General features: G+C 42.6%; 1 protein-coding gene across 7 annotated transcripts in view; it reads left to right on the forward strand.

Moving 5' to 3' along the window:
* The window catches only part of ncor1 (nuclear receptor corepressor 1), an 85,091-nt gene that overhangs the window by 54,553 nt on the left and 16,589 nt on the right, over nucleotides 1-13,949 (forward strand). For 5 of the 7 annotated variants that reach the window (XM_054730663.2, XM_054730664.2, XM_054730665.2 and 2 more), the window contains 12 exons: nucleotides 92-387; nucleotides 3,958-4,023; nucleotides 5,354-5,490; nucleotides 5,568-5,661; nucleotides 6,928-7,375; nucleotides 7,455-7,578; nucleotides 7,763-7,940; nucleotides 8,419-8,586; nucleotides 10,864-11,030; nucleotides 11,377-11,491; nucleotides 13,556-13,641; nucleotides 13,732-13,900. In XM_054730663.2, coding sequence (XP_054586638.2) covers nucleotides 92-387; nucleotides 3,958-4,023; nucleotides 5,354-5,490; nucleotides 5,568-5,661; nucleotides 6,928-7,375; nucleotides 7,455-7,578; nucleotides 7,763-7,940; nucleotides 8,419-8,586; nucleotides 10,864-11,030; nucleotides 11,377-11,491; nucleotides 13,556-13,641; nucleotides 13,732-13,900 — 2,048 coding nt within the window. The remainder of the gene's footprint in view (nucleotides 1-91; nucleotides 388-3,957; nucleotides 4,024-5,353; nucleotides 5,491-5,567; nucleotides 5,662-6,927; nucleotides 7,376-7,454; nucleotides 7,579-7,762; nucleotides 7,941-8,418; nucleotides 8,587-10,863; nucleotides 11,031-11,376; nucleotides 11,492-13,555; nucleotides 13,642-13,731; nucleotides 13,901-13,949) is intronic. The other 2 variants (XM_054730666.2, XM_015961170.3) reach the window with 1 other exon arrangement.

Genomic DNA, 13,949 nt, shown 5'->3' on the forward strand with positions numbered 1-13,949 from the left:
AGAAGTGCCTCTTATTGCTGCATCATCAGGGAATATAGGTATTTGCTGTACCAACAGCTAAAAGCTATGTTTCTCCTGTCCAAAACCACAGGGAGATTGGCAAGGAAAAAGACAAGTGTGACGGTGTGGAGGACGAGGACGGAAAGGAGCAAAACACGCCGCGTGGCAGGAAGGCAGCCAGCAGCCAGAGCCGCCGTAACAGAAGAGTCGTCACACGCTCAATGGCCAATGAGACTGCATCTGTTGCAGCTGAGGACGCACCCCCTCCTGCCCCAGAGTCCGCCCCGCCAGATCCTTCACAGCTCCCTAATTCTGATCAAGCACAAAAGGCCATGAAGGAGCCTGCAAAAGCTCTAACTCCAGTAACCTCAGCTGATGCTAATAAAGGTGAATCGTCTTGGTTTATTTAAGATGTGAATCAAAATGTCAGCATAAAGCTATTTTATTGTTGAGTTGTGTTAGAATATGGCTCTGTTAGCTGTCTTAGTTTTAAATCATGCAGGCTCCTTTCCACCTATTTGACCCAAGCACTCAGCTGCATTGAATTCCATTAAGACCTGTTTGAACACTACCGTAAATCCTCTAATATTAGCCTGTATTTAATTAACTGCCGGGTATCATATTTTGGCCAGTGTCGGAGTCGGCGGAGGTGAATAGTAACAAGCAAGTACGGGGGGCGGTTGTGTCATCCGTCTCACTTTTGATTTGCCAGTGATAGACCGCGAGGGTAACTTTGACCGTGCAGAGACGAAGAGGAGGCGAAAATTTGATATCAAGTTCAAAGATAATGTGCTGATTATGCTGCAGAACACTCTGGGGAGCAGTAGCAGGGGTTTTATGAACTAGTCACTAGTCGACTTCACCGCTCTATAAAGACTTTTTATGCCTGTTATCGACTAGTCGCTGTCACGTGATAATGACCGGCAAGATGCAGTCCACGGAAAAGACAGCAGCCTGCTGTCAGCAGGTGACAAGCTCCTGCGCGTCGGGAGGCAACGCGCTGTGCCAGAGCGTCGGTACTGACACCCGCCGTAAAACGGACATTTAACCAAATTGTGACGTTTACCCTCTTGCAATTTAACATTCCCCTCACCCCCATCCTAACCTTAACCAGCTTGCGCATGCAAAGCTCTGATTGTTGACGCGCTCCAGACATCTGCGTCCTGAGCACGGCCACAGTAACGTTATCAAATCAGGTGTCGCCACCTCAAAAACTAATTTAACACGCGATCGTTCATGTCGGCTCATTTCCTTTTATTTATTTTTGTTTTTTTATTCTTTTATTTGTGCCTGATGCGTTTCGCTGCTGTGGATCGGGGCGCATCACCTGTTTTGTCCTCGGTGACGCACCTAACTGATGTGTTCGGCGAGCACTCCGCTGTTTTTGCGGTCGGTAGATCTTTTAGAACTGCAGTTCAAAGGTAACTCATAAGGTGAATATAAATGAACCCAGGTAGCAGTTTTTCTTTTGGATTGAGAGGAGATGCAGGAAGATAATAAACAGACAGGACAGAAAAATAGTCATATAAAAACAAGTTAGTTTTTGTACCTGCTGGTTGCAACAAACAGACAGCATTGAAGGTAATCAGAAGTGAGGAACAGAAAATGAAATAATTATTTTAATGTTTAGAGCAGCAGGAACACTGAGAGGCTGCAGGCACATCAGTGAGTTTGCGGCCGCTGCGCAGGGGGAGGGCTGAAGCAGAAACTACCGTTGTTAAAAGAAATGTGTTTAACTTTGAAAATGTGGGCGCAATTTTAATCGTCAAAAACTCCAGCGAACCATTAGTTCATTTTGCTCAAATAGAAATTGAGGCCTGCCTCTAATTCTGGTCCTCCTTCCAATAAAGGCCTGGAGCTTGATGAGCTTGAGTCAAATACAGGCCCGGGCCTGTATTAGAGGATTTACGGTGTCCATCAGCATAGTTATACACAATGTGAAGTCTCGTTACTCACTTGTTTTGTTGGGCTCCAAGTCTGCCCCTTCATCTAAATCACCTTAGGTTTTGTAAGGCATCCTTTAATGCTTCTCCATTTTGCTTATCTTTATTGCTTTACTAGATTTTAAAGGGGCCCTAGAACAACTTACAATCTGAAACTGTGCTTGAGCGTTCTTAATAAATGACATGCACTTGTAAATCGCCTTTCTGAGTCAGAAGACTCCGAAGTGCTTTATACTACAATAAATTGTTCATTCATTCACACACACAGATGTTGAGGCTCATAATGGGTCAGGAGCCTGGATAAATGGCCAAATACAGTCGCATAATAAAGCCCTACAATGGTAAGACTGGTTTACCCCACCCACTTGGCCACGATATAATTAAATGAGCTACAGGCTGATTGGCCACTTTACCCCGATGGCTCTATGATGCTGCCTGACGCTAGAAACTCTAAAACTGTGTGGGATCTGGATAACTCAGTAGGCAAGCTCTGGATCTATCTAGCATTCATTCAGTGTCTGGAAATTCCTAGTACATCCTGGAATTTTACTTGTGTGCTCCAACATTCTTCTCAGTTGTTTTCCTCATTCGACAAAGGACGTTGACAGTAGCTTGGGCTAGCATCGTTCTGCAGTTAGCATTATTGCCACCATCATTTATATATTGCTGACATTGAAGCAGGTTTGGACATGCAAATTTAAGGGTGTGTGTCTATGCCGATGACATGTTAAACTAGCTTTTCTCATTTCTCCGTGATCATTACAAGATTACTAATTTACAAAGGAAAGCAGGTCGGAGGGTAGACTTTTTGATATGTTACGCTTAACACCCCAAGCTGTCTATATTCAAGGTAAATGTGGTTTGAAATTCTAGAATCTCTTTAAGTGTGTTCCTCTGCCCCCCTCTCTCTCTCAAATGTAATTTGATGTTTTTATTGTCAAAACTGAAGATTTTATGAGTGTGTGGAACATCTCCTTTGTTCTCATGTATGATGCTGCAGACGAGGTCCTAGATGCTAGCTGTGGGTCAGTGTTGCCTACATGAAATGGTGCCAGTCAGGATAAACAAGAAGTGGGAGTTAATAGATGTTGTGTTTATGTCACGTTCTAGGTGGTCTGCTTTCATTTAACACACATCAGTGACCACCCTTGAGGTGCCCAGCATGCCTGGAAGTATCGTTCATTTATACTTAGAGGGAGGTGGTGATATTAGTTAAGCTTAATGTAAAACAGCGTGCAGCTGATGGGACGTTTGTTAGGTGTCGTCTAAACAATGAGAACAAACGTCTTCATCTTCAAGGTGGCTGGGCAGGGTGGGGGTGTGTGAAAATGTCCTAATGTCAAGGGTACATCTGCAGCTATATTAGTCCAAATGTTTACACAGTCTCGGTGGGTGCTGTGGAAGAGAGTAGGCTAGAGTTCGCTAACCGTGCACTTCTGTGAATTTCACTGATGGGGGGTGGTGAACTGTGTAGCCAAGAGGCAGAAATGAGGTGTGTGTGCATGTGTGTGTGTGTGCTTGCATGCGTGCGTGCATGCGTGTGTGTGTGTGTCGGGTATGTGTGTGTGTGTCGGATGTGCAGTGTCACAGTGTAAGTGGTGGGAGGGTTGTGGGCTGTCCATTTGTCTCCATCCAAGGCCATTTCCCAAAGAGGGAGGCCAATGTCTCTCAGCTTCTCTGCTGTCTGACGCTGTGTCAGCTGACCTGAGCCCTCCCCTTGTGGATTAGACAGGAGGAGGGCTTTCTTCAGAGCTGTGGGGAACAGGAAAGAAGGAGAGACTAGAGGAGAGAGAGAGAAAGGGTGGGTGAGAGTGTATGTGAGGGAGCAGGTCTCGGCAGTGCTGAATGTAAACAGATTATTAGATTAGTGGCCATGAGAAGAAGACGGCTGAAGACAAAAGCCGGCTCTCTTTCTCTCCTGGGTTATCTCCCTCCCTCCTTCACTTTTTGTGATTTTTCCCTCTCTTTCTCTGTTCATGCTGATGGGGCTGTGCCTCTTCTCTTTATGATTTAGCTGGTGCCGGTGAAACCGGAGAAACTTCTCGCTGGACCGAGGAAGAGATGGAAGTCGCCAAAAAAGGTAGAGTTCGATTTATGTCTTTCCCTTGTTTCTCTCCTTGCGCCTGTATCTTCTCTGCGTTTTATGATCACGCTGCTCCTTTTTAGATTTTCTTTTTAATTACGCTACTTCACCCTGCCCATTTCTTTCATGCACTCAGCATTTATGCAACCTTTTTTCTTGTAGAAATTTGCTTCATTACAACATCTGATTTTCCCCCATCTCAACAGCTCATAGCTTCTTTTTTCACTTTTAAACACATCCGTAAATATTTTACAAAGAGTTTTGTTGTGTGAAATCCACAAAATACTTATCTCTATACTGTGCTTGGTTCAAGGCTGCTCGCTCCGGTCGTTTGTCAGGTCACATGCCACTCAGTTGTGCCCCTTTTCCACTTTTCACTTGACTTTAATGCTACAAAGCTTTTAAGCTTAGCTTCAGGATTCCAGTAGCAAATAAAGGGATTAAATTGGATTAATGAAGACTTACAGGAGTGGATTTTGTCTTCAGTCATTTTACAAAAAAAAATGCAGATTGTTGTTAACTTCTCAGTCATTCAGACGCATGTGTGACATGTCTGTAGATTTGGTGTAAAAGCCTGGTCATGTGACAAACTTGTGTGCAAAATCACTTTTATGTGCATATTTTTTTTAGTCACAGATGAACTGGAACAGTGTTCTTAGTTTGGCTTTGATCATGTGGGAAGTGTTAACCTTAGTCCTAATATGTTGGCGTTTGGGTAAGACGGACTAAGACACAGGTCACGCAACCAAACCCCTTATTTGTTTAACAGGAACTGAAATGTTGGGTTTTTTGTGTTCAGTTGTGGGATAATTTGTTAAGCTGCAAACATTCTTTATCTAAGTGGGGCTGGCAGGGAGAGTAGGCCACAGTGGACAGGGTAGCCAGGCAAAATCAAATACCCTGGTGTCAAAGGTAAATGGAAGTTCTCCGGTTCATGACTTTAAAATCTAGCACACTCATCAGAGCTGATTGTGGACTAAATTCACCCTGAGTACAGATGTGAAAGAGCATCAGCAACCCTTCAAAAACATTTTTGGAAACTCAACTTTTCTAAATATTTTCTAAGACTATGTTCATTTAGGAGGCTGCACAGTGGTGCAGTGGTTAGAGCTATTGCCTTGCAGCAATCCTGAGTTCGCTTCCTGGCCTGGGATCTTTCTGCATGGAGTTTGCATGTTCTCCCCGTGCATGCGTGGGTTATCTCCGGGTACTCCGGCTTCCTCCCACAGTCCAAAAACATGACTGTTAGATTGATTGGTCTGTCTAAATTGTCCTTAAGTGTGAGTGTGTGTGTGCATGATTGTTTAATGTTTATTTTTCTCCTTAGGGTTGGTTGAGCATGGCCGAAACTGGACAGCAATCGCTAAAATGGTGGGCACCAAAAGTGAAGCGCAGTGCAAGAACTTTTATTTCAATTACAAGAGACGTCACAACTTGGACAACCTACTCCAACAGCATAAGCAGGTAAACCACTTCCTTGTGAGCTCTGTAATCACTCTGATGTACGAAAGCAAGACGATAAGCCTACGTCCGTTTCCCAGGATTCTCGGAGGGCCCGCGCTGATAGGTCTCAAGGGGAAGGCCAGGCCACGGCAACACCTGATGATGACGAGGACAATGCAGAAGATAGTGAAGGTCAGAAAAACGATTAATGGGAATTTGGTGTCCTTTACCACACACACGTGTTCTTTAGTTTGAAAACCTCCTGTTTTTGTCCAAGGGCAGCGGGGTTAAAAGCTGCACTTTCGTCTGCTTTGGCTTTGTTTGTCCTTGATTAAGAGCTTTGGTTCAGATTTGTGAAAAAATACAAATAAAACATTACTTATAAGAACCAAAGACACTTTCCTTCATCTTGTCACACTTAACAGGTTTTTGTTTCAGATTTGTTTTACTTCCTCCCCATCACTCAGTTTCAACCCTCCGATGCACCTATAAGCACTGATGTTTCATAAAAGCTTCAATTTTATTTTAAAAAATTAGATTCATCTGCAGATTTTTTTTCTTTATTATAAAACTTGCGAAGCTTTCTGACTCATCACCATGGCAACAGCTGCAGAGAGGGCGAACACGAGCAGATATTATGAACAGGTGGAATCTGTTTTCCAAACCTGATTCAATGTTTTAGCATTTAGTGTTATTTTGCTCCAAAAACCCTGTTAGATTACGTTTCCACCTTTATGGCCCGTTCATGTTTATCATAGGCTCTGAACATAATCAGATCAAACATCACCTGTAATAAAGGAGACCATTCAATACACAGAACACGGCATAATAACATTAGTCAATAGGGAGTGGCAACACGGCTCACCTCAACAAAATATGGCAATAAAACTGCTCTGCATGGATCATTATGAAAGGTGTGAAAGTCACCTTAGAGATGAGAGCTATTTCCCTATCAATACATTGCTAGTAAATGAAGTAGGTTATATGGGCAGGTTCAGAGGTTATCCATATGACACCACTGATGTCTTTGGTTACGAGAAAACCGCTGATAATGTTTGCAGACTGTATGAGTGACTTGACAAGAGAAATCAGAAGAAAATGGTGAAGAGTTGTAAAAATGTGATGCAGTTTTATTAGAATTAAAGAGAAAGGTCACTGCAGACAACAGGAATATCAGTTCAAAATGTGGATTTATTTAAAAATTGCTGAGAAATTAGTCTTTTGAATCTAATATAGGATTTTAAATGCCTCCAAGCTGTGCTTTGCAAATGTTCTCAACATGGAAACAAATGCTTGTAAAATTCATGAATTTAAGTCTGCTTATTGTCTGTTAGGTCACAAGGATCCCCAGTGAGACCAACAGCCTTTAATTTTTAATGACATTTACTTGTTTAATGAGCAATCTCGTGACTTATGATGCAAGCCATGTTGAATGTTTATCTTCTGATTCTTTTTTAGGTGGAGACCACAGCTCCGATACAGAGAGTGCCTCCTCTCCCTCTCAGACCGACTCCTCAAAATCAGGTGACTCCAAGAAGCCAGACAGCACCACAGCGGATGCTCAGGGCACAGACCAGGACAAAGGTCAGGCCGGCTGTGCAAAGGCTGCAGAGACTTCGTACGGAGGACTCAACGTCAAGCAAGAGAAAAGCCCAGAGAGCGAGCTTGGATCCCAGGAGGAGAAAGTCAGAATTGCTGCTTTTCCTGGTCCGGTGCATCCTAAAACAGAACCTCAAGATGTGGACATGAAGGCTGGGGAAATTCAAGTCAAGATGGAGCCTGAGATCAAGGAGAAAGGAGAAAAGGGAGATCAGGGTGAAAGGCAGAGGGAGCTCCACTCAGATAATGACTCAAGCGCCACCTGTAGTGCTGATGAGGATGTGGAGGCAGAATCTGATCGACCGAGGTGAGTTGCTCCAACGTTTGTATACTGCGTAGCATGGTTTGGGGTGGCTGTTTTTTACATGTCTTATTCAACTCTGTAGAAACTATCCACTGGAAAAACCGTCGTTGCTCAACGCTCCAGGCTCCGTACTCATGTCCTCACCCAAACAAGCTCAGCTCAGCATCCAGCAAATGGAGCAGCGAGCGGCCTCCATCCCCCCCATGGTTAGCTTCACTTTGATTTATTTGAGCTGGCACAGAAGGAAGCCTTATGTTTTTTTAGTTTCTAAACATTATATTTCATGTTTGGTTTGAATAAAAATTAGCTTTTGATGTTTATTTCATTCCATAAAATGCAAGATTTGATGTGACCTGAGTCATTTAGACCTTTTCTCCTTTAATAATCTAGGTGCCTGGTCCTTATGGCCCCGGCGGAGTGTCCATCACCGGTTTAACCATGTTTCAGCACCAGATCAAAGCAGTGCATGACTCGGCACACCAAGAAGAGAAGCAGAGGCAGGATCAGGGAGACCTGGAGCGCAGACCCCCGTTCAGCACTCGCAGTCCTACCATTCTGGACAGAGATGGTAGGACAACAAAACCAACACATAATGCTTATCGTAACTATAGCTAATAGGTTTTAAGGTCCTGCTTTTTCATGCAGTTTTAGAGAGAAACCTACTGATGGTTTTGACTAAACCGAGATCTGAACTCTGGTTGAAACTGTGCGGTGTTTTTGTTTGACTTAACTCGAGCAGATCAGATGATTCTTGTGCTCCTGGGTTGTCAGTCGTAGTTCAGCCACTCAGAGGGATAGCTGTGATGTCATGGTGGGATTTTCGAAAAGCTTTTAGCACCTTTGAGTCAAAGTGCTGTGCAGAGTAGAGCGCGTCTGTAAAGCCCTGAGCTCTGACATCAACGCAGCATGTTTGTTTCAGCAGGTGTGTCCCAGTGGTGTCTCTTGAACAAGTTTGTCCATTCTTGGTCAGGTCTGTGCGTGTAGCACTAGGCTTTAGCTTCTGTAGCAATTATTTTTCCCTTTGTCCTTATGCCTGTGTACTGCAGGTAAGCCGTTACCCCCCATGCCTTATGACATGATGCTGGCTCTGGACCCGGAGGGTCACTCTGGTCAGCCAGGCTCTCCCTACAGACTCTCCCCCAGGGAGCTGAGCAAGGCCCCCTCTCAGCCTGACCCCAACGCCCCCAATGCTTCTTACTACAGTGTGCCACCAGGTAAAAGCACACATCTGCTCCTCCTCTTCCTTGTTTACCCAGCCTTCATGTGTTGGGCATTTCCTTGTTACAAAACAGGAATTAGATTTATTTCTTCTGTTCGACATCGGAAGCTCAAATGCCTTGTCCTCAAGTAAAAGAGGCAAATTTTGATCAAATGTATTAACCGTTTTTGCCTGAATGTAAGATGATTTATGTGATATTTAGTCAAATAGGAAACTAGCAACAGATGCATGGAAGTTCCATTTTGTTGTTGCTTTAGATCGAGTTTCCTTTTGAATGAACATTTCTACATAAGATATGATCAAACATAGTTTAGCTGAGGTTAGGGATACGTTTTGTGGTACTTCTGCTGGTGAGGAAGGCCCAAGCCTTCAGGCTGTTAGTTGAAATGATTTGGTGCACATTTGTACCTGCATACATCAAAAGTCTTGGTTGTTTTATTCGACTCTTGAAATGTCTGGCCTGAGTTTGTCTCACTAATGGTGTGTTTCTTTGATAGTTAGTCTTTGCTTGTGTCTAAAGGAAGCTGAATGTTTGGATCAGCAAATAATAGTTGGCATCAATTTAGTGATGTCCTTGTACTTTTTGGAGATGAATGGGATTTGTAGGATTATAAAATGTGTTCCATCCAAAATTCCCTCAGGAAAGACGTTTCTGCTTTTTGATTTTCCAGTCATATCTGCAAGATGATTTAATTGTTTTATACTTTAATTGTAACAAAAAAGGCTTGAAATATCTGGCTTTGCTTGTAATGAGTAGGGCTGTGTTGGAAAAAAAAATCGATCATCCGATTCTGAATTGATTCTCATAAATATTCAGGAGGATCGATCCATACGGCACCAAAGTCGCTTAATTGCAACAAGTGTTATTGCTGACTTTAATGAGCCACAGCTGCAAATATGATCCCTCATGAAGTTTCTACTTTACACCAGAAGATAGTGGAGATGTTTATCTTCAGTAGTCTAAGCAACATTTGTGGGTCTGTTTGTATTAAAAGTTTCTGAGTTTAAGAGTTTGAAAACCGCCTCCTTGTCTTGAATGAGGCCAATATAAATATCAAATTGTGTGTGTGCGTGTGCGTGCGTGTGTGTGCGCGTGTGTGTGTGTGTGTGTGTGTGTGTGTGTGTGCAGCTACAACTTTTGGATAAAATCTTAATGTGTTATTTTTAATAATGCCCTAGCTTCGTGTTCCAATAACAGTCCATTGCTGCAGTTATTGACACCTCTTACTTCCTCTGTTAACTGCCCTGGATTTGTTTGCTAATTCCGCCTGACGGCGTCTTTGTGAAAAGAAAAATTCTGAGAGAAGGATTGGGCCATGCAGCCATTTTAAATTGCCAATATTTCATGAATTTGTCGAATTGAATGAAATCTTATCGCAATAGTCGATTCTAATTTTTGAGAATTGGAATCGAATCAATTCTTTAAATTTGAATTGACACCCAGCTCTAGTAATGAGTCTATCTCAATATGAGTCTTTTCTCTGAACAGAAGCAGTTTAGGAAGTTATCAGGTGTGGTTATTTAAAACTTTTACACAGAAATTCTCAGGATGGCAGAAATATGTGTCCCATAAAGCTGTTTATTTTACAGGTAGTTATGAAATAATCAGTCATTTTTGCCTCTCCTATCTATTTTTGACTTTTCAGTTGATTATCTTGCATTACATCCCATATTTTGTTCTCTGCAAAGGTAAAGAGCCGAATGACTCTCGGTTGTCTTCCTGAAACAGCGCTGTATAAATTTATAATAGAGGGGCTTGTTTTCTCTTCCACCCCCTCATGAGCCGGCAGGATGATGACGTCCATGCCTGCTGGAAGAACTCGTACAGCCGTTTGCATTTTTGATTTTGTAGAGTGCAGCGCTTGAGGCTGCGGGGAGGTTACTGTTACTGTGTGTGCGTGCGCGCGCGCGTGTGGGTGCGTGCGTGCATGTGTGTGTGTGTTTGTGTGTGTGTGTGTGTGTGGTTTGTTATGATCCATTTTATCTACTCAGCTTTCCCAGGGTACATTAAAGCAGACAGAACACACGGGCCAGAGTTGCCCCGCTCTGAACAGGGAGGCCATTAACTGTAGACTTCACCACTTAGAAGACTGAAGCTGAATATTTCATTTTGTAGTCTTCGATGTGAAATGAATATAATTGAAAAGTGGTGTTTTCGAGTTCAAGAGTTCAAGCAGCAAAAGAGTTTTACCGGACTGGGTTGGGAGATTTTATATTTGCTCTCGAAGGAAATATTTCATTGTTTTATTCTTTACTCTCATTTCCCCACCAGTCCTCCACCCTGCTCCCAACCAGCTGGTTCAGGGTGTAAATGATGGAGTCCGCGTGACGTTCAGCAGACCCAGCCGACCTCCCAACATTCCCTCTCCTCCTCCACTCATTCCAACCGCCAAGCCCACAGACAAGCCTTCCTTCATCCATGGAGGCTCCATCTCTCTGGTGAGCCGCTCTTCAGGAGGATCTCTTGTAGCTATTATCAACCTCTTACAAACATGGACAAATTTAATTTGTTAATCATTTTCATGTGGGATGTTAAAATGAGCAGATTTGCATTTGTTCTCATCAGCATAACCCGCTCGAACCTACAGTATTATTTGGCACTGTCTAACAAATGCTGTGTTGTTAAACGTGCATTCTTGACATGATCTAGCTTGGACCATGGCATTACATGCAAAAGATGATTGATCTGCATCACTTGACACCACTCAATTGTTCTCATAACTACAGCGACCTGAACATGAGACGAGTTCTTTGTCCTGTATTTTTTTTTTTTTTTTTTTTTCAGGGAACTCCTGGCACATATTTGCCCTCCCATGCTGTCTACGGACCAGAGGGGACTAAGAGCTCAGTGGGCTCCATCTCTTTGGGTCTACCTCGGCAGATGGATCCCAACAAGCCTGGTAGGGTGTCAGATAATCACGTGACAAATTTGTTTCTCTGCTGCTCAATTCAAACCAAAATAACAGCTTTCAGACCCATGAGTGAAAATATTGGACTGGCATGAGGGAGGCGTTTTAAGGAGCACATGGTTTACTCAGCACCACTAAATGAGCATTCAAAAGTATTTTATTGGTTTATTAAATTGTGAATTTTGATATACTAGCTCAATTATTATGGCAATTCTCCTCTCCAGTAGTTTTAAGAAGAAATAGCAGTTGAATAACCTAATCTTCTTTTACTGTGGAGCAAAAAGTATTTTAGTCAGCCTCCAATTGTGCAAGTTCTCTCACTTAAAAATATGAGAGAGGCCTGTAATTTTCATCATACTTCAGCTATGAAGGGAAAACTAAATCCAGAAAATCACTTTGTTTGATTTTTAAATAATTTATTTGCAAAAATATGGTCTGAAAATAAGTATTTATTCTCCTACAAACAAGCAATATTTCTGGCTGTCACAGACCTGTAACTTCTCCTGTACGAGGCTTGAACTTGTTATCAGTATGGAAGCCACCTGTCCACAACCTCAAACAGTCACACTCCAAACTCCACAATGTCAAAGGACACCAGAAACAAATTGTAGACCTGCACCAGGCTGGGGAGACTGAATCTGCAATAGATAACAGCTTGGTGTGCAGAAATCAACTGTGGAAGCAATTACTAGAAAGTGGAAGACATACAAGACCACTGATAATCTCCCTTGATCAGGGACTCCACACAAGATCTCACCCCGTGGGGTCAAAATGATCACAAGATCGGTGAGCAAAAATCCTTGAACTTCAAAGTTACAAAGGCTACCATCACTAAGACACGACACCGCCAGGGACTCAAATCCTGCAGTTGCATTCGAAGAACACCATACCTACTGTAAGGCATGGGGGTGGAAACGTCATGCATTAGGGCTGGTTTTTTTTTTTTTTGCGAAGAGACCAGAACAACTGATCCATGTAAATGAAATGACGAATGGGTCACATATCAGATTGTGAGTGAAAGCCTCCTTCCATAAGTAAGGTCATTGAAGATTCTTTCAGCATGACAATGATCCCAAACACACCACCCAGTAATGAAGGAGTGGCTTCGTAAAAAGTATTTCAAAGTCCTGGAGTGGCCTAGCCAGTCTCCAGATCTCAGCCTCATAGGAAATCTTTGGAGGGAGTGGAAAGTCTGTGTTGCCCAGCGACAGCCCCACAACATCACTGCTCCCGAGGAGATCTGCACAGAGAAATGGGCCAAAATACCAGCAGCAGTGTGTGAAAACCTAGTGAAGACTTACAGAAAACGTTGGATTTCTGTCATTGCCAACAAAGAGTATTTAACGAAGTATTGAGATGGACTTTTGTTATTGACCAAATACTTATTTTCCACCATAATTTACAAATAAATTATTTAAAAATCAGATAATGTGATTGTTTTCGTTGAGGTTCACCTATGATGAACATTACAGACCTCTTGTCTTTTTAAGCTCAATTGGAGGCTGACTAAATACTTATTTTGCCCCAGTGTGTGTGTGTGTGTGTGTGTGTGTGTGTGTTGTAATATTGCGTAAAACACTGAACTGATTTTAGCTAAACTCTCTGAAAGTTATCATTAAATCAGTTGGAACAATTATTTATTGTGAATTACTTTGATATTTTATGAGTTACTTAAACTCCAATAAATTTGTTGTAAAGGCCATTTTCTCTTGTTTATTTTTGTTTTAAATAAACTGGCAAGCCAGTAAATGCAGCTGATTCAAGATGGCCACCACAGCTCATCAGTCACAGCACTAACATATTTTGAGTGTGAAAAGAGCACGGGACATCTCTTTTAACAATAAATATTTGACCAAAAATAATTGAAACTCCAAAATTTCTCCCAGAAGCTTTTATGTTTTATACTCTGTGTGGGTCACAAATGTCCTTTAGAGCATATTAGACTTTTAAGTTAAATTCATTGGGACTATATTTCCTTTTTAATTAGCGTTTCTTGTAGCTGTTCTCAACACTAATGGCAGATCAAACTCTCTTCTTTTCTCTGTAACCATCAAGGCTCCTCAGTTTCATCCATGCAAGATGGCAGAGAAAACTCTGCAAAGGTTGGTGAGGGCCTAGCTTACAGAGGATCAATTACTCGGGTAAGGATTTGATAAAGTGAGGATTTTTGTGACATGTTTTACTCTTCAGTTTGTGTGTGAAGTTTTTTTTTCTGCTCTTCTCTGTCACAGGGCACTCCAGCGCTTTCCCAGTCCAGCATTGCTGCTGACATCCTGAAAGGCACGATCACCAAGATCGTTACAGAGGACCTGAGCAGCCCAGATAAGTCCAGGGGAGAGCAGGTGGCCAAAGGCCACGTCATCTATGAAGGCAAAAGCGGTCACATCCTCTCTTATGATGGTAATCCTTGGATTACTGATGTTCCTGATTGTTGCACTTCTTCACAGAG

The sequence above is a fragment of the Nothobranchius furzeri genome, chromosome 10, assembly GCF_043380555.1.
Source record: "Nothobranchius furzeri strain GRZ-AD chromosome 10, NfurGRZ-RIMD1, whole genome shotgun sequence".
NCBI classification, from domain to species: domain Eukaryota; kingdom Metazoa; phylum Chordata; class Actinopteri; order Cyprinodontiformes; family Nothobranchiidae; genus Nothobranchius; species Nothobranchius furzeri.